A 22,599-nucleotide genomic window follows, 5' to 3' on the forward strand; every position below is an offset into this window, starting at 1 on the left:
GGGTTGAACGAGGAAAAGGAGGGAGATTTGATTGTTTTAATTATCAATATATCATTACAAATGTACAAAACGCTATATTAGCGATAGAAAAATTATGATGCAATCATACACAATTTATATACATATGTTTTAGTCAATAAACATACTGTTTCGCTAATGCGCGTAAAAATTTTGCTTTCCGAATATTCGCAGCCTCCCGTTGTATTTCCTCGTTGTTATTCGAATTCAATTCCAATAAACCAATCACTTTAATCTAGAATAGTAATTCAATATCACATAAATCCATATAAAATTCAATATAAAAGTTTAAATAAATGAATTATTTACTAACCGCTAATTGCTTCCTATGGTGTTCGCCACGTTTCGTGTGCAAATGAATAAGATACTCGAGTATCGTAGTATCCCAGATACAATGATAATACGCATCCATAGCATCGGCTGAAGCACAGCTTTTTTGATCACTTGCTGCCATTTTGAATGCTAAAGAGTAATCTACTTCTTCCAAAAATTGACATAAAACAGCAGCTTGGGTATAACACTGTAGATGGGCACAACACTTTATCATGCGTCTGTATACAAGATCGTCGATTTGTGATCGTGGTACTGGTTGACTGAACAGATCGCTAGCCACCATAATAGCTTCCAGATAATACTTTATTGCACTTTCGTAGTATCCTAAAACTAAACGTATCATATTAGTATTTTCTTTACCAAAAAAATATCGTTCGAACATTTACCAAAATTAAGATCTCCCATCAGTCGCAACCAAGGAACATTGCTTGGGTAATATTTTAGAGCCTGCGTTAATAGTTGAAACAGTAATTCTCCTATACTTCTGATGTTATAAGAGTTGGCGTTTGGTACACCAGCTGGCCAAAGAGAAAGATACTGTGTATGTAATTCTAGACTAGATTCATCGCGTAGAACGTTTCGTAAACGTGCTAACAATGAAATGACAACGGTAAGAACCATAGGTTCACGTAATCTGCCGAGAGTACCGCTTATGCTAGCGATAACGTCTCTTGAAGCACTGCCGCTACTAGTACCACTGTTACCACTGTTGCTTCGTTTCTGCGGCTGATCTCTGCTTGGTCCGAACGCAGCTAAAATCATATCCCAGGCTTCTCTTGGAAATTTTCTACTTCCTTTGTATTTTACAATGTCTTGACAAACACTACTGATGGCCGCTGCAAATTCCGAGTAACTCCAACGCTTCTCTAAGCTTGTAAGATAGTCCCATTCAGCCATATTTAAAAGAAACACGGTGCAATATTCTATGATTTCTTGTCGTGGAATAACTTGATCCGTGGCTTGCAATGCTCCCAAGCATTGTTTACACCTCGTAATTAAACTTTGTGTATCACATACATTTGTTGCTGGCCACATGTGAAGGCATCTCCATATTTCAACGAGAAGACACTCCCAGTTTACCAATTTACATAATTTAAATATTAATGTGTTACCACTTTGAGTATGCTGTTGCGCTTCTTTCTCTAGTACGTTTAAGATTTCAATTGCTCCTTCAAAATCTTTAGACATTACCAATTCTCTACTTTTCGCTAATAATACATATGAATAGTCTTGAAGGAAACCTCTAGGAAGTGACATTACGACGCTTTGCAATGGAATTGGTAATTCCCAACAACTGTTTACGTGCCATAAAGGTTTCATTCGATGTTTTCCATCCAAATGTACTAGTATCTCGTGAATTTCGGCGGGGTTATACGAATGTATCAATTTTTGTTCTAATTCAAATATTTCTATCTTTGGACTTTGGGTATATGTAACTAACGAAATGCCCCAATCATTCTTCAATAATAATTCTGGCAATTCGAGCTCTTCGATGTTAGCTGCTTTTCTAATTTCATCCAATTCTTTGTCGTCAAACAGTGCGACATATGACGGATCACTAAGTATTTTGGAGGCAATTCCATCAATATTACTCATATTTATAAGGTAAAGAAGATACCGAGAAATACGTTTTTTATCCATGGCATTTGTCTTTTCTAAGACATTTCCAAGTGCCTGGAACAATTCTTATGTAACACAAACAATACTGAAACAAATAAAAGTAAATTGGAGTAGAGAATACATTATTTTACCCAAAAAAATACATCAACTCCTTTGCTTCCAGCTGCTTGTATTTCCGTCACGTAATCACCAAGGATGACGCTACCATCTAGAATCTTTCGAACCAAGTTTAAACACTGAATTTGAAGCAAAAGATCGCGAGCTACTACAATCTTTCTATTAACAGATCCCCCTTGTACGTCGAGCTCTAAATTATCTCTGTAAACTTGTGGTATCTCTCTAGAAATATTATCTGCTTGTAAAATTTGTAATATATTCTGCAACAAATTCTCATTATTAACATTATATATAAATAAGTTGTCTACATAACATTTAATTGTACCTACAGTGTATTGATCTTTAATTGAAGTCTGTAATTGTTGAGTAAGACCAGAAGTAATACCTTCTACAGGTACTTCACATGCTAGACAACAACCATCTAAATATTCTTTCTTTATTTTACAATATAGTCTACTTTCTGATTTATCAAGCTTATAATATAACTCTTTTGCTTGTACAATATGACGCTTTGCTTCCTGATATTCTTCTTTTAATAAATGAAATCGTGCTAGATCATAATGTATCTAAAAATGTAAAAATAATGAAGTACAAATATACACATAAGAAACGTGATAGACATACCTGACATTTAAATTCATCTATATTTATAGAGTACATATTTTCCCAATTTTGTTTAATTTCTGTGCTGTCCTCAGTTAACATTTGAAAAGTGTCAAAAGACAACATTTTTGGATGTATGTCATTACTCTCAAGAATATTATTTAAAACATTAATACTATTAGACACTTGGGCTTCTAATTTCCGAATTATATCATCTATTACACCAGGAGGAACATAGGTTGATTCTTGAATACCTGGACTAACGCAAGAATCATTTCATGTAAAACAAATGAGAAATATCTTCATGAATTATATAAACCTTAAAACTCTTACATATGAAGGAATTGTTGTTTCGATTGTTTGTTATTTAAGGCTCTATAAAGAATTGCTCTTATATGCCACCTGTGATAAAGAACAATTGTAAACAAAACTTGGTCAGAAATTGGATGCATCGTAAATTCAGGTACTGTAGGGATTTCAATGGATAAATCCGATGTTATATAAATAAGATCTTGTAGTAATGTCAATTGTATTGGCAATGGTAATTTTTTCTCCAATATATCCAAGTCCCATTTTAAGTGTGCTGCTACTTTCAGAGAAAGAATTTTCAAAGCAAGATTTCTATGAGTCAACTTATTTGTAACGGTAGGTTTTGTATCATTTGTTTCTGTGTCAACAATTTTTACTTCATTTTCCTTCTGCTCTGAATTTATTGTCATAAATTTAATTATCAAATCTGTAGGCGAAGGATCTAAAATAATAATTATAAATTAATAACAGAAGTTTTACCAAGCGTTGTTTATTACTTGTTAAAAGTATTGAGGTTAGATCATTTACCGGGAAAAGGTTTCGATAAATGTTGTTGCAACAGAGATGGGTTTAATAAAAATTCAAACCAAAGAATTGTGTCAGGTGATATCGGCACAGTGCCTGGTCTTAACAAATCTACATCCATCATTGCATCGTTTTTAACTTCAAGGTATTTGTGTTCATCATTTGGCTTTTAAAACTTGATGTAAAAACGTTCTCAGATGTCGCTAAGATAGCACTTATTAGAAAGCGCGCCATTCTAATTAATGTTTGATCAATTATAAAGGTATAACTTTATCAGTTATATTACGTTCTGTGTAGTTTAGTGAAAATTAATCATGGTAAGATTAACCGTTGAATATGTCGAAAAAAAATGTTCTCAAATTCAACTGAACAAATCTCTTACTAAAAAACTACAGAAGAATGAGCTATACGGCTTAACACATTTGAGGATGAATGACATGTCTATCAGCAGTATTGTGAGTCAATCATCAAATAATAATAATAATCATAATATTCGTCTATGATTTTTATCACAGGGTAATTTTGCGGCTTTTAAGAACCTGAGAGTAATATACTTACAAAATAACAATATATCAAAAATAGAAAATCTTAATTTTGCAACAAATTTGACGCATCTCTACCTACAGCATAATCAAATCAGCAAAATCGAAAATTTAGACTCCTTGCACAAATTGCAAACTCTTTACTTAGGATACAATAACATAGTCGTGGTTGAAGGTCTTGAACGTTTAAAAAATTTAACCGCGTTGCACATAGAAAATCAACAACTGTCTTCAGGAGAATCATTATGTTTCGATCCACGTAGCGTACACACTCTATCCGTAAGTCGATATTTTTATTCATGAATTTCAATAAATTTAAAATGATTCTTTGTCTCAGACCTGTTTGAAAATACTCAATATCTCGGGGAATAAAATAGTATCACTAAAGAGTATTAAGGTGTTGCACAAATTAGAAGTTTTAGAAGCTGAAAACAATATTATTGATGATATAGATGATTTAACAGAATGTATAAGTGCCTTGAATTCATTAAAAAATTTATCCTTGCAAGGCAATTCTGTAACTGAGTATCACAGATATAAGGAAAATCTAATTGCCAATAGTGATACAATAAGTATGTTTACATTGTATCTTTCAGCAACATATAAGTTTCGCTTTTATAATATAAACCATATTAATTAACAGCAACTTTGGATGGAAAACCAGTGACAGACATATTTAGATGTTTTGTGAAAAGATTTAAAATGAAGAAGCATCTTCATCATACTAAAAAATCATCAGAGACTAAAATGGATGAAGACATAACAAGTATAATTCTAAAGTTCATTTTCTAAGAAATTTGTAATATAATAAAATTTTCCTGGTTATAGGTTCATTAAATTTACCTCCTGCATTAAAGAAATCTATATCTAGAGCAATGTTTCAATACCCCAATCCAAAGTCGTTTGTTACAATTTCATCTGCCATTGATGAAATGCAACCGTACATCTTTCCACCATGGAAAATGGGTAAATTGATAGAAGAGTGTTATTTTGACTGTTTTATTGTAGAGAAATATTAATATTGATTAATCATTACAATTAACTTAGCGTCAGGCGCAGATGCTAAAAGAAATGGACATATCACTCCAAGGCCATTTTGGAATAAAACAGCTAAAGTCAAGCATTCTCATGTTATACGACCTTCGATACATAATAAAACTATTGAACTGCCACTAATTTGAAACATCTTTGTGATATTATACATATATACATGCAAGAAAACGATTTGTCAGTTAGATATATTTTTTTTTGTTTATTAATACTCTCTTTTATAGAAAATTATTTATAATTCATTGTGTATTTCTCATTCGTATTTACTTTTTTTTTTTTAGAATATATATGCTTTATGAAATAACTTCTATGTAAGTCATTTATCATTGCCTGCATGCTGGAAAGTCGTGTACACGATAAAAATAAAATCTATGATCGAATTCGCTGAAAGAAAATGTATGGCAAAATTATCATAAGAAGCCGGAGGCAAATTAATTACGAAAAAATGTTTTATACAACTTTCTAGCAGTAAGGCGAAATTTATATTATATATATATAAATGTGCATTAAAATAACATCTTCATAGTTGAAAATAAAGTACATTGAAATTCATGCGTGTAAAACGATAATTCAATTTAGAAATAACAAAACGTGCATAGTTAAACAGTTATGACGTTCTTACACATAAAATACTATTATATTATAATTATAATATCATAGAACTATAATATTAAGTATATAATATTATAATCATTATGTTATCACTAAATGAACCACAGAAGTATTAAAGTACAAAATACTATTAGCTACGTTTGTACGCTGCTTGAAGATCCATATCTTATCTTTAAAGCTTAACTTCGTTTATGTTGTCTGAATTAATAAAAATGAATTGTACGCGATGGAGAAATTTTTTACATACAATGAACTGTGTGTAAGCAACATAACAGTTTCTTCAAGCAGAGCTAATATAAAATTATGATAATTTTAATTATACGAATAAACAAATAAATAATTTTTTAAATGACACAGGCATTTATGATACATATCTGTTAGTCACTATAAGCATGGAATGTTAGATACAATAAAAACAAATATATATATAAATCATAGAATTACATGGTATAAAAGGTACAAGTAGAAAATTAACTTCTTCTCTATCGTAACTTTACTACTTTTTATAATATGGAAACATAAAAATCAATCTATGAAATCTCTTACACTACTTATAAATAATGTTGAAAAACAAATATGTAGATGTTACGAAATGGTTGAGCATATTTAAGATATATCTAACGCCATAAAATAAAATGAAATTAATGAATCGGTATATTTTATATTATTCGAACAATTCATTTAGCTGCCAGCGTATAACAAAACTTAACATACAATATTTAATGCAATTCGCACGTAGATGGTCAATGATTATCCTTTGTTCTACAGAAACTTTGATGATTTTACGTAATACAAATCTTACGAGCATTATAACTTGGAAGAAATCATTTATTTATACAAAATAGATATAAATCAGTGTAATAGTTTAAACCTAATAGTACATCTAAATTTTTTCATTGAATTTATTACATGTTATGTGTAAAAAGTAGAAAAGTAAAAAACATTAATTTATAATTATCATATAAACATATTATATTTAGTACAATAAAATAAATGCTTTGTGCAAAATGCAAGCGTAATTCATATTAATAGACTTTTAAACAACAGTTTAAAGAACAAAGGTATAAACAAGCCTCCTACAGTGTGATATGCATATTTAATGTTGCTTTATAACTGCCGCGTGAACAATATACATACTATTAATACATAAATATACGAAACTGCGGTGTGTAATTAATATTTATAAATTTATATATTTAGGTAGATTTATTTGTTCAAAGTATGACTTGCATCTTAATAACTTTATATTGTAGATTCAGGTTATCAGCCTTTTTTTGTATCTTAGCAATATTTTTCATGTTTCATACAAAAAAATTAAATAAACTATTGAACAAACAAAATCTTATATGAAAGTGTAGTCTTAAAACTACAGAAATTACAGCTAAATTTAGACATGTACGCTGACCAATGCTTCATAGCTCTTGGCGTGGAGATACATACATATAATTTCTTTATCTTATCAATGTTATTAATACATCTTTTCATTTCTGTAGTATATAGCTTAAGAAAATCTACATAGCTTCCAAATGCATATTTTTAAATTATTAAATAAAAATTGTATACAATAGCAATGTTAACAACGTGTATCCCCTTTCAGTTTCACATTGCTAAATATTAATACTTTAAGTTACAGGAAACTTTGTAGACTTCTATAAGTTTTATCAAATAACCATAAATGTTTATGTATACATGTATATATATATATATTTTTTATGTATATATTAATATTTTATATTTAAAAGACTTTGTCACACAATAAACATTATGTAATATTTGTTTTGAAAAAAATATATATCACAAATATTTAAACTATACAAAAGAACATATTGCAGGAAAGCTATAAATCGCATGAAACGTTATAAAAAAATTTGTGTGTTTGAGGCTTATGTATTATAAGTCTTCCACTGTTACTTTCCGATATACTAATCTTGAAGTAATTATCAATAGTTTCATAAAATTATGCTATATATATATGTGTGTATTGTACTGCTTGTATAATTCAAATATATATATTAATTATACACTTAAATACTCTCGCGACTGTTTAAAACATTTTTTAATATTTCTTTTAATTATTTTATTTATATTAGGCTCAAAGGTTGATATTTCAAAAATAGAAATTCAAGTCACAACAGAATATCGGCAAAAATTAAAATAAAAATTAAGCTTAATAAGGTTGTTTTACTGTGTACCACCTGAACAAGTTTTATATGATATACTATGCTTGTTACTGGAGACATCGCATGAATATCATTGTATTTACTATAAAACAGTAATGTAAGTTTATAGGGCACTCTGTCTTATCATTAGAACTATAAAACAAATTTATTTTATTTACGTACATACATCGCTATGTATACATAACATGTATAATATATATTTTACGTCTCTGTATATGTAAATAATACATATTCTGAATATGAACACTGCAGTTTATGGTACGAGATACCACAATTTTTTTTCTTAGAAGAAAACATCACTCACGGCTTTCTTGTAATAACTCGATTTTTAATCAAGTTCAAGCTCGTATTAATGGACAACATTTGCTAAGAAATAATGTTTCCAACTCTTAGAGGAAAATATTTTCCCCTATCTGCCAAACACTTAAGTAATTGATGACGATAGCAAGATTCAATTCGATCATTTATCATACAATATCGTAAATGCATGTCAATGTATGATACAGAGAGTATCGATTTAATTGTCTAGTTTTCAGAATTTTAAGCTTTAGACTCGAGAGTGCCCTTAATCTCTTACAAAACTGTTTTTAAATCTGGTTACTGCGCTGTCTGCTGTTGAATTTCTATTTTCTCTACTGTCATATCAGGATTCATAGCGGTTGCTTCTTGAATGGCCTCTGCCAATGCTCTGTCGTGATCAATCGGATCGCCATCCGATTGTATCGTTATTTTCTGCTCTACACGCGTTTCTACAACTCCATCTCTTTCAGTTTTGTACTAAAAATACATAATATATAAATGGTATTACACATCTGCGAAAGGATATATTATTAAAACTGAAAATCTTACCGTTATTGTCTCAACTGTACGAGTCTTACTCGATATTGTTTGAGAACTGACTATTTCTCCAGTCGCACTGTACATGCCATCTTCACTTTCAACAGCTACTTTTCTGGTTTCAGTTGCTACTAGTGGAACTGTAGTAGTTGTAGTCACATTATGTTCTGGTTCTCCTTTGTAAACATGTGCTTCAGTTTCAACAACACCAGCTTGATCACCCTAAATGAAATTCATATGTCAGTATTGTGTCTATAAATAAAGTACACCTAATAGAATGCAGCAAACTCTATTAATACTATACAAGTACATTTACATTATATTAAAATATAAATGCAAGGGATGTACAGGACCAAAGCATTATTCATACCTTATAGACTGTACACATTATAAATTAAAAGTGTTATTTGTAACTACTGATTAATACCTTAACACCAGTGCTTCTATGGTAATGGATAGATTAAACTTTTTGTAATGATTTTTCCCATAAATGTTAGGCAACCGGTATGAAATGAATACAGATGAAAAGTAGATGATACTTTGAAATAATTTAAATAACAATAAGTGAATAAATTATTATTAATATTCTTGGTAAAGAAAGCTGATTTTTAAAATACAGCTTGTGGTGTAAAAATACCTGAATGTACCTTGCTGAAGGACGACCCCTCAGAATAATTTTTAAAACAGTATCTTAATTCAACATATTTCACTTTTAAAGAAATAACGCAATTGTACTATTTTCCTAGATTTACCTGATAGTACTGATTGTAGAAAGCCTGCTGATCATCTTCAAGGTCAATTGGAGTACCTGAATCATCGCTGCTTGAACTTGATGTACTGAGCCTTCGTGAGAACAGCTACACCATGCAATGTGTTAACCAAGCCGGCAAAAATTAATTACAAAAATAAAAAAAAATAATTAAATGAAAAATAGCACCGGTTAAACTTTGTAAATTAACCAAATCCTGAATGAGTTAGATTTTGCTATGTACTAAACAAGTTACAGCCCCTTTGGTTGGACATATTGTATAATCCTGTTATATGTATATTGGGCAGGTGTATGATTTTTATTTATTTATAAGAATAAAATTATATATATTTAAAAGTAAATATGTATGTGTTATGAAAATTATAAACCTCAAAATGTTAACTGATTTTCCATGAACTTAAAAAAATGCATAAATGTATGTGCAATATTACCATATTACCAGCATGTAATATAGTAGCTTTTAATGATTTAATGTTAGGCTGAACCAATAACACAACATATGATGATTTACATAAATATTTTACATGCTTCATTCATTAGTGGGGAGTTCTGCATATTTTGTCATGAATACAATATTACCTGTTCACCGGAAAGCACGTGACTGGTTGTTCGAACTTCTTGTGTCACTACTCTCTGCTCCTGTCTTGTCGCACTGGTTGCTGTTGTATGCGCTACAGTCTTTTCCTCTACCTAATATAAAAAAATGACAAAAAAATAACTCTAGCACTATAAAACAATATAATCAGTCAATAAGCAAACTGAAAGTATTTGTATGATGAATGTGAAATAATTGAAGTAGAATTTAATATAATAAGCATGTAGTTTGAAAGTTTTGTAACATTCAGTAGTACTACAAACCTGACTGGTCTTTTGATTTTTTTCAAGATCCTCGTGCATTGTAGCTGTACGTGTGGTGACAGCAGTCGCTGTCATGTATGGAGCTCTACCGTCATCAGGTGCCTCTGCCTAAATACAACTACAAGGTAACTAACGTCTCATAATAAAACAATATATGTGTACAGAAAATGACCACAGGTGTTAGTGAGTTAATTTTCTAATTCTAATTCATTTTATGTACTAATTTCAAAATAATGAACTGCTTTGAGATTACCATTATGGCTGCAATATAGGACTTTCTTGATTATGAAATTTAGAAATTAAATTTGAAACCCCCAAATTTTTTACCCAAGTAACAAAACCTTAGTATGTTACCTTACTGTTTGTGTAGCAATATTTACATTTAAAACTGATATCAACAGTACACATTTATTGCATGCAATATATATTCAGCGACCAATAATCACACAGCAATGACTACAGTGCAAAGTCTTTACTTATATTATAATCAGTACAGTATCAAATTTATATTTACTGTGAGGTTTTTGTCAAATATTAGAAGCGAATCAGTTCCTCAACTCATATGTTGTTTTTGCTAAGATTCCTTACCTTACAGTTAGTGAGGTAGTTAATTGTATTCTATATTACATTAAATATTTTATTAAAAGTTGTATCACCTTGTTAATCTGTGTAGAAACTGTTACTTGGCCAGTGCCTCCAGGTGTAAGATCTTCAACTTTTTCTTCTATATTTTGCGTCACACCTTCTTGATCCTTCACCACTGATTGTTTAGTCGTCGTTTTCACTATTGTTGGTGTAGTATTTGTAGTTATAACTTTCTTCGTTTTTGTTGCAACCGGCTTTGTTGCATCTTTCATATCTTTCAAAATTGTATCACTGTCTAAAGGTTGTCCTATAGGACTGTATATAACACCATCTTTTAGATAGGCCCCATCGTCTCCAAAGATTTCTTGATTCATCAATTTACCAAATTTGTCATGGATCTTTCCATCTTTAACGTAACTACCGTCGCTTCCAAATGGTGCTTGCTTGACCGGTTTTCCATCTTTGTCGCAGAGCAAACCATTTCTGACTAAAGTAATAGTAATTACAGTGAAATATTTATCCAGAGGTTTGCCTGCTGACGTGCAAATAATACCATCTTTAATGATGTTCCCTTCTGCATCAAAGTTTCCTTGTTTCAATGGTTTACCAGTCTTATCTACCACAACTCCTTGTACCACTTTCAAACCTTCAGGTCCAAAAGCTTCTTGGGTTAACAACTGACCATTGGAATCATAGATCTTTCCATTTCTAATAAAACTTTTCTCAGGTGGTAAATTACCTTGGGACATTGGTTTTCCATTACTTCCATAAATAAGACCATCTTTGATAAAGCTTCCATCATTCCTATAAGAAGCCTGGTTCAAAGGCTGACCAGCATGGTCATATATTCTTCCATTTTTAACGACGCTTCCATTGACATCAAAGTTACCAGATTTTAATGGTTTACCGTCGGTACCATATACCAAACCATAGCGGACAAGTGTAATAGAGATTACTGACTGTTTTCGGTTCAACGGTTTTCCATTCGACCCGTATAATAATCCATTTTTTATGTAACTTCCGTCATTTCCAAACGTTCCGTGAGTAAGTAATTGCCTGTCTTTTCCATAAATGTAGCCGTTAGCAATATATCCTCCGTCGGTACCAAACGAGCTGTGATCTAAAGGTTGTTTGTCTTTGCCGTAAATTCTACCTTCTTGTATGTAACTTCCATTAGGTAATTCAGTGCCAACGTTCAACAACTGCCCACCCCATCCATATATAAGACCGTCTCTGATATAACTACCATCAGGTTTGAATGCTCCTTGTTTCAGAGGATATTGGTTTCTATCATAAACTACACCATCTTGAATGTAACAGCCATCTGGGACAAGTGATGCTAAGTTTTTAGGATTTCCTTGATTATCAACCACTTTACCATCCTTTATTGCTAAATTGTCTGGTCCTTTGTCATCTTGAGTTAAAGGTTTTCCATCTCTACCAATGATCAAACCATTCTTTATAATACTACCGTCAGGTCCAAAAACACCCTCCGAAATTATCTTACCATCTTTGTTATGAATTATGCCACCAGCGACATACGAACCATCAGATCCAAACATGTTCCTAGCCAAAGGCGTACCAGTACAGTCGAAAATGACCCCATTTGCAATAAAACTGTCTTCTGGAAGTGCTGAACATAAATTCAGAGGTCTATTGTCTTTACCATACACAAGACCATCTTTAACGTAACTTCCGTCTGGCTTGAAAAATGAGAACTTTAACAGCTTTCCATCTTTATTGTACAATTTGCCGTCTTTAATAGATGTACCTTCAGGTATGAACGAATCTTGATTAAGAGGTTTTCCGCTTTTTGAATGAATGATACCCTTCTTTATATAATTTCCATTTGAGCCGAAAGATTCTTGCTTAACAGGTTTACCATCTTTGCCAAATATTATTCCATCTTTTATCATCAGGCCATCTGGTCCCAGCATAGCATCCGATAACATTACTCCATTCGTATCATAAACTATGCCATCTTTAATTATAATGTTATCCGGTTTGAAAAGATTCTGCGACAATGGTTTGTTCGTTTTATCATGTATGACTCCTTCTTTGATGAAGCTTCCGTCAGCCAACAAAGGAATCTGACTCAAAGGTCTACCATCTTTGCCATGAATAATACCATCTTTTATGAAACTTCCATCAAGCTTATAAAATGCATGTTTGACTATTTTCCCATCTTTAGTAACAACTTTGCCATCCTTTAAGTAAGCACCACTAGGAAGCAAAGATCCTTGATTTAAGAACTTTCCATCTTTTGTGTAAATAATACCATCTTTAATGACAGACCCATCAGAACTAAAAGATTCGTGTTTCATTGGTTTACCATCCTTGGTGTAAACTTTTCCGTCTGCTATATAATGACCTTCATGACCCAAGGTGCCATTAGAAACTGCAGTTCCATTGGATCCATAAACTAATCCATCACAGATGTACGTTTCATCAGGTATTACAGCAAATTGATTCAAAGGTTTTCCATTCTCGTTACACACTACTCCACCAACAATGTAATTTCTACCTATGTCATATGATCCTTGAGTGAGCGGCTTAGAATCAGAAGTAAATATAAGGCCATCTTTTACGTATGTTCCATTAGTACCCAGTTTATGGTATTGTACCGGTTTTCCATTCTTCATCACAACTTTACCTTCCTTAAGCAATGCGTGTTCCAGTCCCAGTAGATACTGGTCAAGTACTTGTCCATCTGAACCATATATAACACCATCTTTGACGAAATTCGTTTCAACTCCTAAGACCTCTTGATTCACCGGTTTGCCATCTTTAGTCGTAACGATGCCATTGTGAATGTAAATTCCATGTGGGCCAAATTCAGACTTTTTAACCAAATTTCCATCCTTTCCATGAATCTTTCCTCCCAACACTTTGCTGTGCTCTGGCCCAAAATTGTGTTGGTCCAACAGTTTACCATCTTTGGTATAAATAACACCTCCAATAATTTTAGAACCATCTGGAAGCGGCAGAATGTGGTACTCCGGTTTGGAGTCTGTGACGGGTGACTGAACTACAGCTGGCAGGCAAGAAGCACCTTTTTCAGCAGCGATAAGCGCCGTTGATGCACTCTGTTCTAGGTCTGGCTTGGATACAGCTTTCTGTTGTTCTTTCAATCCCGCAGATTCCACATAATTGAGGCCAGGAGTTTTCAATCCCGCCGGGGGTTTAGTTTCTGCTTCTTTGGTTTTCCTCTTTTCCGCTGACTCTGCCACTTTCTTCTCTTCGCCAGGGGCGTAATTAAAAGCTAAGCCTGTAGCTTTTCGACTTGCAGCGGTTGGCGATTGCTGATTTTGGACTTCGGGCGACGCAGGTCTATCCTCGTACGAGAATCCATGCGGCGTGAACGGTTTCTTCGTCGGAGACGTTTCAGTTTCTTCGTAGTCATAAGGTTTTGTGTAGCTGGGCAGTTGCGGTGACTCTGGACTTGTCTTCGTTTGTTCGCTACTTGATTTCTCACTCAACGATTTCAATTGCTTTTCCGACATGGAAAGATTCGACTCCGTGTCGCTCTTTTCCATCGATTCTTCAAGCTCTTTGTTCTTTTTCTGCTTCTTCTGCTTCGAATCCTTTTCTTTTTTGCCAAATAGGAAGCCGCCAACAGGACTCTTTTATGATAAACAAAAACATGCAATGCCAAAACATGCTATATAACAAACTTATATCTCTTACAGAAAACCTAATGAAGCTAATAAATACTACGAGCCTTTACAATACTAGTTTCCTTTACAGAACGTATCTAACTTAACAAGTTCGATTGGTCGATGGTTGTTTGAGTTTAAAAAATTTAGGGAGAAAATATTCATCGATAACTCAATGAACTGATCTGACTTTAAAGAAACAATCGATGGAATATTCTTCTCCCTACATATTAAATATCTACAATTTCTGTGCACGAATATCTTGTTCTAACGGACACAATTAACTATGATCTCTCTCGCTAAGTATATTATAAGCTATAGCACAGTTAGCGGAACAATATAATACTTACCTTTATTTTTTCTTTCTTTTCTTTATCTGTTTTTTCTGGCGTTTCCTTATCTTTCTTTTTCAACCCTTTCTTACTGGGCGACTTAACGTCGTTGTCAAGAGCACTTTCATTTATCAAATCAGAATTGTTGAGATCATTATGATTTTCCTTCTCATTTTCATTTTGTTTATCCTTTTTCTTCTTAGATAGACCACCGGGCGGTAGGACCGCGATTCCTCCGACCGGTTTCTATAAGTAAATTTATAGTCACACATCGCTTCATGCAATAAGCACGAATCAACTTTACTGTTAAGCTATTATAGACTACATGGTTTTATACATTCTCTTGGCACATATTTCATGCTTCACAACTAAGTACGGTCTGCGCTCTCAAAAAAATATCAGTTGTTGGTCAGTTGTTACTAACGAACTGTCCTGGAAAGTTTGCTCGAAGATGATACCGTATTTTTTATTGTTATAAGATGTTATATAGGTGATGATTAATTGTTAATCGCATGCTAACACAAGCATTGGCGCAGTTAAAAAACCTGTATGAAAATATTTGCACCTGCGCATGCTCGTGTGACGTGTTAGAATAAATGAAAATATTAAAAAATTTCAGTAGGTCAGCTTTGAGGCGATGGCCGTATGTTTGCGAATGGTAAAACAGAATATAATTGCATGCATCGAAAAAAAGGAAAACACCAAATGGTCACATACATTAATGCAAATAGAAAACTGATTGGTTAATGCATGATAGTATGTTCCAGGTGAAATTCTATACCTTTTTGCCACGATCTGCGTCATATTCTCCTTCCAGGCTACTGGTACTGCTAGCTGATGTTGTTCCAGCACTTGTTTTGCGTGTGAGCTACCGGTGTTAGTTAGGTGTCAGTTAGTTTTTTTTAATGATCGAAGCACTAACATGTGAAGATTCAACTTGAAAAATTAAATTATCACGTACAAATGTCGTGTGCTTAATGTCTGATCATTATAACACGAAGTCTTGTAAATTCTACGCATTCCTGTCTTTTGCATACTTCATATCTTCATAAACTTATATACAAGTTAATCAACAGAATAGTTTTAATACCCACCATCATTATATTAACTAAAACAAGGATCTAGGAATACACTAATATAGGTTTACAGGGATCTAGAAATATTTGGGAGTGATTTATGAATCTAGGAATTTTTGTAACACGTACAAATATTGATTTCTCTCAAATTGAAATTTATCTATGATCAATGTTAATTAACTTGTATTTCACTTGTTTAAAATGTTCTCACGAATTCAGAACACATGTGATAAAATATCTAACGCATACAACCATGTCTAATACATGGCACACGATTAATTATTAGCATGCCATGGCTACTAATATTGTTTGTTTAATCTGAAAAAATAGTGCGTAATGATAAAATTGTTCTATCTATGAAAATTGTCGTATTTTCTCCAAGTGATCCAATTGGTGTTCTACAATTTCTCATTATTCTTTCAATGATATACCAAACAGGATGTTGTTATATGAAGTTAGACAATTAGTTCAAATTTCGAGATCATTAATGTACTCAAATATGTATGTAAACATTGTTTGAAAGCGTAGACCGCAAAAATGTTATCCTTAAAATAAATTATTCATGAAATAATCTTCCATTTGCATGACGAGTTCATGCATCTTCTACAGACTATCACTATGTATGGTCAATAATATAGGTGTATAGTATGAGTATATTCTTTTTCACCTTTTCCTTTTGCTTTTTAATTGGACTAGGCCGTTGATCTATATGCTCCATGTCAGGAATCATTTCTGGTTCATAGCTCATCGTATGTCTCTTACTTGGTTCTGAACCATAAGATTCAACTTGTTTTGGTCCACCTAGTGCTGCATAAAACATGTGCGGATTGCAATACATTGGGTCAAAGTCAACGAATTTCAGAAGAATTTCTTTTACCGTCCATACTGCGAGACGTGGGACGTCGACCACTCAAAGATCTTTCAAATTGTGGCGGTTGTCTATCGATAGGGGTCTTCTTCGTTTCGTAATGAGTTCTTCCCGAGTACCGGAAACGAGAACCCAAATGAGGTATCAAACCCACCTTCTTGACAGGCTCAGGACTCATGAGCCTACAAAGACATGTAATTAGAATCATTTTCAAGTTTGATGTTTGCAATTTGAGTTGTTACCTGAAGAAGGTATGGTGTTCAACGCATACTTTCCACAACTTTTTCGCCGCCCTGTGATTCGCTAGTTTGAAGCCTATCGTCGATTCAAACTGCTCAAATTCACCGGGTCTAATTTTGATGTAAAAGTTATGCCTCTTGTACGATATCTTTAATATTTTTGGCCAAGCGAACCTATTGATCCTCAATCGATCCCTGTAGACAAGCAGACCCGACGAGCATACACCCAACATTATATCAACCCCTGCAGAGTCTTTAACAGGATGGAGATCAACTCCGTACATTGCTAACTTTTTCGCGTTCTCAAGGTAGTGTAGTTCTGCCTCCGCAGGTGTTTGACCTCTAAAAATTCGTGAATGTTCTTTTATCATCTCTGATTAACAAATCACTTCTAAACTCGTAATTAACAATCCACTAACTTATGCGTTTTATGCAGATCCATTACTTTTTCTACCAATTCTGGCGTCTGATTCGGGGCGAACTTGAAATCCTTCAAGTATGTACGACCGTGCTCGTCCGGGTCGTAATCTCCAACTTCTGATTGAACTAAATAAGAGCCTAAAAGTGCGTGAGTCACAAAAGAACACGGTAATCGTCCTGTGATGATGTCGTTCCTAATTTGAAGACATAGCTGATAACGAGTTATGTCCTCTTGCAATTGAGCTGGATCCGGTGGATAAAATTTCACCTCGAAATTAAATTTCCACGGCTCGTCTACAACATTGGAAGAAAATATTAATTTAAAAGATAACGATATAAGTGGTATGTGGAATATAACTTACTTTTTACAAATTTTGCAATCCTTTTGTCCAGGTCTAACCAGTTGCGCGTGTCGTGTCTGTCCTCGTAAATGAGACCGAAGTAGTCCTTCTCCAGCAGGTTCATACTCTGACAGATCATGTCGAGTAGGTCCTGACCTTTTGCTTTCCTCTGTAATTATTTATTTAGAAAATGAAATATTGTTCAGGTACTAATGTTAACAAATTTTAAATGTACTATAAGTATGAGGGTAGAAATAAGTAGCTTACATCTATGTGGAAATCTTTGACGGTCCCATCAAGAAGGGTGATTCTCGCAAGGGCCATTTTGCCTTTGCTAACTGGACTTTTTGTTGGCGAATTCGTTCCGGTTCCATTTTCTGCCGTTACCTCTGGTGGGCCACCAGCTGACTTCTGTTCCTCCGGCATATTTCAGCCCTGTGCTAAAACAGGAAAAATGCAATAAATAAAAGAAGTACGATAAATTCATTTTCGCTCGGGGAAAAGATCGCGTGTACCGGTTTAGTGTGTTCGAGTATAGATCCTGTCTAGACTAGAGGGTGCCATGTAGAGAAATAATCAATATTTGCCGGAGCTCTTGGAGTTACACGTACCCTCCATAAAGCATCGTGGTTTCTATCTCATTAACGAAGGAAAACACGCGGGGAATATAATTCCGAAGTACTCGAAACTGTGCGGAACTGCAAAACTCTCGATGAGAATATTTTACCAGAGTTTTCTAATTTCGAAATGTTGCTGTTTGAGATGTGGAGGAATCTTTTATTCCCAGAACGAATACAGGTCTTTTTTCTTGCAACGGTGATTTAATGTTCGCGCATTATCATCTGGTGTGCACCAGATGCGTGCTACTCTACGAGATTTACGGTGAACGATAAAAAAGGAGGAAAAAAGTAGTACTTTTATGCGGTACCGTTGGTGCGTAATCATACGTCGGGTAAGCAGGATCTCTCCGTCTATGCGGTGTCTGAGATCAGCGCGTAGGAACGTTAGAGAAAATAGTACTAGTGATTTCGTAAGACTTTCAGAGGACAGGTTGTAGTTACGTACGTTAAAGGCACATGTGTACATTTACTACAGGTCGTTGGCCCTTCTTCGAGCAACAGAATGAACGCGTGTGTACACTCTCCTTACGTATATATAGATCGAGAGCAATGTCTCGATACAAAGCCAATAAACTTGCGATATTTATAATAGCTTGCGGATTAAAATATCTCGTATCAGGTATTGCTAGCCGATAAGGTAATAAAAACTTGGATAATTTGCCGATCGATTAATTCCTTGAATGGCGAGTCGGCAAAGCGAGCTAACTCCGATGGCCTAAGTGCTCGCATACAGAATTAATGCGTGTTTTCATAGAACTGGAAAGCGTTCGATAATAAATGTTCAATGATTCGATCGAATCATAAAAATATTTTACGACTTGAAATTCTGCTTAAACATTTCAAGAGTTTATATTATACCGAATTTAACCAATGATTTTTTTATTTCGTAATAAGAAATATTGTACGAGATTTCGCTAAGTACGAGTGAAATTTGCGAATTCAAATAAGTGGGTTGATGCATGAAATTCCACATATGTATTTCGTTCTACATATTCTTATCTGTATGAGTGTTCACAAAACCGGAAAACGCTTGATAATGAAAGTTTTGCGCTAGATTCCGTTAATTGGGATATCTAGTGAAATTTAATTCGATGAAATGTTAAGTACGGTACTTTTGTTATATTGCCAGTTTCAAATCCACTTTCACCTACATTAATACCTTCTGGATGAGATTGATCATATGTTATATTATTATACTTTGCAATTATATTCCTAAACTTTCGGATTTCCAAATTCTCAAATCTCAAAACTCTAGATAAAACATCCTTGGACTTCCAACTTTTTAAATCATAACAGATGGTAATATTTCTAGAACTCGAAATCTCCTGATCCAAATATCCCTAGACAACAATGATTCTGGATTCTGAAGTCTCTAGATTAAAAAATCTGTAGATGTGGAATTCTTAGGATCTCCAATTTCTCTAGATCCTAATATCCCTAGAATCTTTAGGATATTCCTAGATTTTAATATTCCTAGAATCCCTAGGATATCCCTAGACCTTAATATTCCTAGATCCTAATATTCCTAGAATCTCTAGAATATCCCTAGACCTTAATATCCTTAGATCCTAATATTACTGGAATCTTTAGGATATCCCTAGATCCTAACATCCCTAGAATCCCTAGACCTTAATATCCCTAGATCCTAATTTCCCTAGAATCTCTATAATATCCCTAGAATATCCCTAGATCCCAATATCCCTAGAATATCCCCAGATCCAAATATCCCTAGAATATCTCCAAATCCTAATATCCCTAGAATATCCCCAGATCCTAATATATCTAGGATATCCCTAGAATCCCTAGATCCTAATATCCCTAGAGTATCCCCAGATCCTAATACATCTAGGATATCACTAGAATCTCTAGATCCTAATATCCCTAGAATCCTTAGGATATCCCTAGATCTTAATATCCCTATCCCTAGATCCCGAAATCCCTAGATTCGAATACCGTTACATCCAAAAGTCTGAAAATCCCAAAGTCCCTAGATCTCAACATCCTTTGACAGTGAAGCTTTGAAATTCTTAGATTTCAATATTCCTATACCTTAAAATTCTTTAATTCCCATATTTCTAAACTCTACTAGACCTTAGATCCCTACTTTTAGATAGTTGTGTGCACATAAAAGTAGATTTCTAGATTTCTATCCGTATATAACGAGTGTAAGGGTCTGCCGTTTTATCGTGTTTAGCATAGGGTTCCTCGAGATTTATATACGTTTCAGCGAATTAAAAGTAGACACGAAATAACGTGCGCGACCCTGACCGACACGCTTTGCCGAGTTTATATGATTCGAATCGACTGTGAAAAGCAGCATGAATACACAGTCCCTTATGCAATGGTAGAGAAGCAAACAGTAATTCAACCTCAATTGCACGGAATCAGAACCATACCGGGATATGCCGTTTGTCGTTACAAATACCATTAATGCTTCGACGAGGACGAGCTGGAAAAATCGTGTCCGACAACGATCCCGTGCTTTTTTGCGATCATTACAGACGTCGTGCGCGAAACGTGATTCATGCAGACGAACAGAAAAGGGTGGGACCCGTGTGCGCATCATTAAAACGGAAATCACGGTTTAACGTTCAATTCGGAACGAATATCTCGTTACGGGACTACGCAACGACCTAACCTGACAAAAGGGTAATTACATAAATCCGTGCCGGCGACGCGTTGTGTAATGTTGCGATCGACGGAAAAAAAACAACAGGAACACCTTTTGTAACGAACTTCCTAGATGAAATAAGATCACGGTACTGAACGAATTGACTGCGGATGTTTATGCGTTTGTAACACCTCGGCCATGCACAAATCGAATAAACTATATCCAGTCTATAAATTGCTCGTATGTTTACTTTACACACCTGGATATATCGTGAACGTAGCATCTGCAGTCTACTCACGATAAAAGCGTAATACCTAGGAAGTTCTATAGAAACTTTTTAATTTATTTCTTGAAGAATTCATGTGTGTCTATGATACTTGATACGTACATTGTTCGACCTACCCATTCGAAAATTATGCACGATACTTGTAATACGTATAATAATATAATACACACGATATGTGTAATGTAATGCATAAAATCTAAGAATGCGTGAAATACAAGAATTCGTGATCGAACATCTTTTTAAACTTCTAGCAAAATCTGTATGCCGAAACGGTACGAAAACATGATACATCCATATGTTATGCAGAAATCCGCAAAGAATTCGTAGAATGGCCGGTTCGTGTGCAAGTTCGACAAGCCTGAATGTCGTCATCGCTGAAAGCAGACGTCCTTTACCGCGGTCTTTACTAGGCTGATGAAGTAATGCACCGATTAGCAGCGGCGATGACGAATGTTGCATGCGATGTTCAAAAAGCTCTAGCAATTGTTTCCCTGGGCATTTTCATACGATGTGGGAGGAATTTCTTTCACCTACGATTAAGATCACTGTCGATAATCGCGTCCACTTCCTCCGGATCATCATCCACTCTAACCATTTCATTCTGTTGAATAACGTCGTTTATCTCGCAATTAACTACGCTGGCGTCTATGAATATTACTCGTGTACCTCGGATAATGTGCTTTCCGATCGGAATACGATTCCGAGCGTCCCTATATTTCCTTACCAGAGAAAGGAAACAACGGTTCTCTATGATTTACAGTTGACTGCAATGGGAGGGGTCATTAGTGACCACCGATATGAAACCGATTTAGCCGAACAATCGAACAGAGAACATTACGAACGGTATTTAAATTATACTAGAATCGAAATATTATCGATAAAGAAATTAATTTTTAACTAGCCGCGTAGAGATATTCGAGTCTAGGGATTTTTAATATTGCCAATTGCAACCTGGGAATATTTGCATCTACAAAATTTGGGATATGGTGAATTTGGGATTTTGGGTGTTTGGGATTTGGGGAATTTGGGATCTGGAAAATTCGGGATCTAGGGAATTTGGGATTTGGGGAATTTGGAATCTGGGGAATTTGGAATGTAGGGAATTTGGGATTCAGGGAATTTGGGATTTGGGGAGTTTGGAATTTGGGGAATTTGGAATCTGGGGAATTTGGAATTTGGTATTTGGGGAATT

At 34.2% G+C, this 22,599-nt stretch overlaps 3 protein-coding genes across 9 annotated transcripts in view; 1 reads left to right on the plus strand and 2 right to left on the minus strand.

Annotated features, from left to right (window-relative positions):
* Window positions 1–22: 22 nt before the first annotated feature.
* On the minus strand, window positions 23–3,665 carry IntS8 (integrator complex subunit 8). Its single transcript, XM_003699385.3, has 8 exons — window positions 3,529–3,665; window positions 3,025–3,442; window positions 2,713–2,950; window positions 2,418–2,654; window positions 2,103–2,348; window positions 738–2,025; window positions 332–681; window positions 23–253 (listed from the first exon to the last, which is right to left on the minus strand). Exons 1-8 carry the CDS (start codon window positions 3,647–3,649, stop codon window positions 134–136), a joined length of 3,018 nt encoding a protein of 1,005 aa, XP_003699433.1. The 5' UTR covers window positions 3,650–3,665; the 3' UTR covers window positions 23–133.
* A 174-nt stretch (window positions 3,666–3,839) lies between these two features.
* Window positions 3,840–5,669, plus strand: LOC100881559 (protein phosphatase 1 regulatory subunit 42). Its single transcript, XM_012282426.2, has 6 exons — window positions 3,840–3,980; window positions 4,041–4,346; window positions 4,405–4,639; window positions 4,711–4,833; window positions 4,896–5,033; window positions 5,115–5,669. The coding sequence occupies exons 1-6, from the start codon at window positions 3,840–3,842 to the stop codon at window positions 5,246–5,248; spliced, it is 1,077 nt and encodes a 358-aa protein (XP_012137816.1). The 3' UTR covers window positions 5,249–5,669.
* cora (erythrocyte membrane protein band 4.1 like coracle) overlaps window positions 5,053–22,599 on the minus strand; it is a 32,204-nt gene continuing 14,657 nt past the window's right edge. For 4 of the 7 annotated variants that reach the window (XM_012282460.2, XM_003699386.3, XM_076533470.1 and 1 more), the window contains 14 exons: window positions 18,158–18,330; window positions 17,912–18,059; window positions 17,549–17,843; window positions 17,133–17,471; window positions 16,900–17,072; window positions 16,690–16,829; window positions 15,728–15,814; window positions 14,965–15,192; window positions 11,030–14,581; window positions 10,374–10,481; window positions 10,095–10,205; window positions 9,499–9,603; window positions 8,759–8,968; window positions 5,053–8,686 (listed from right to left, as the gene is read on the minus strand). In XM_012282460.2, coding sequence (XP_012137850.1) covers window positions 8,507–8,686; window positions 8,759–8,968; window positions 9,499–9,603; window positions 10,095–10,205; window positions 10,374–10,481; window positions 11,030–14,581; window positions 14,965–15,192; window positions 15,728–15,814; window positions 16,690–16,829; window positions 16,900–17,072; window positions 17,133–17,471; window positions 17,549–17,843; window positions 17,912–18,059; window positions 18,158–18,316 — 5,835 coding nt within the window. In that variant the 5' untranslated portion in view covers window positions 18,317–18,330 and the 3' untranslated portion in view covers window positions 5,053–8,506. Of the gene's footprint in view, window positions 8,687–8,758; window positions 8,969–9,498; window positions 9,604–10,094; window positions 10,206–10,373; window positions 10,482–11,029; window positions 14,582–14,964; window positions 15,193–15,727; window positions 15,815–16,689; window positions 16,830–16,899; window positions 17,073–17,132; window positions 17,472–17,548; window positions 17,844–17,911; window positions 18,060–18,157; window positions 18,331–20,009; window positions 20,021–22,599 lie in introns of those variants that run through there. The other 3 variants (XM_076533471.1, XM_012282467.2, XM_012282476.2) reach the window with 3 other exon arrangements.

This window comes from Megachile rotundata, chromosome 7 (genome assembly GCF_050947335.1).
Source record: "Megachile rotundata isolate GNS110a chromosome 7, iyMegRotu1, whole genome shotgun sequence".
Classification (NCBI taxonomy): Eukaryota; Metazoa; Arthropoda; class Insecta; order Hymenoptera; family Megachilidae; genus Megachile; species Megachile rotundata.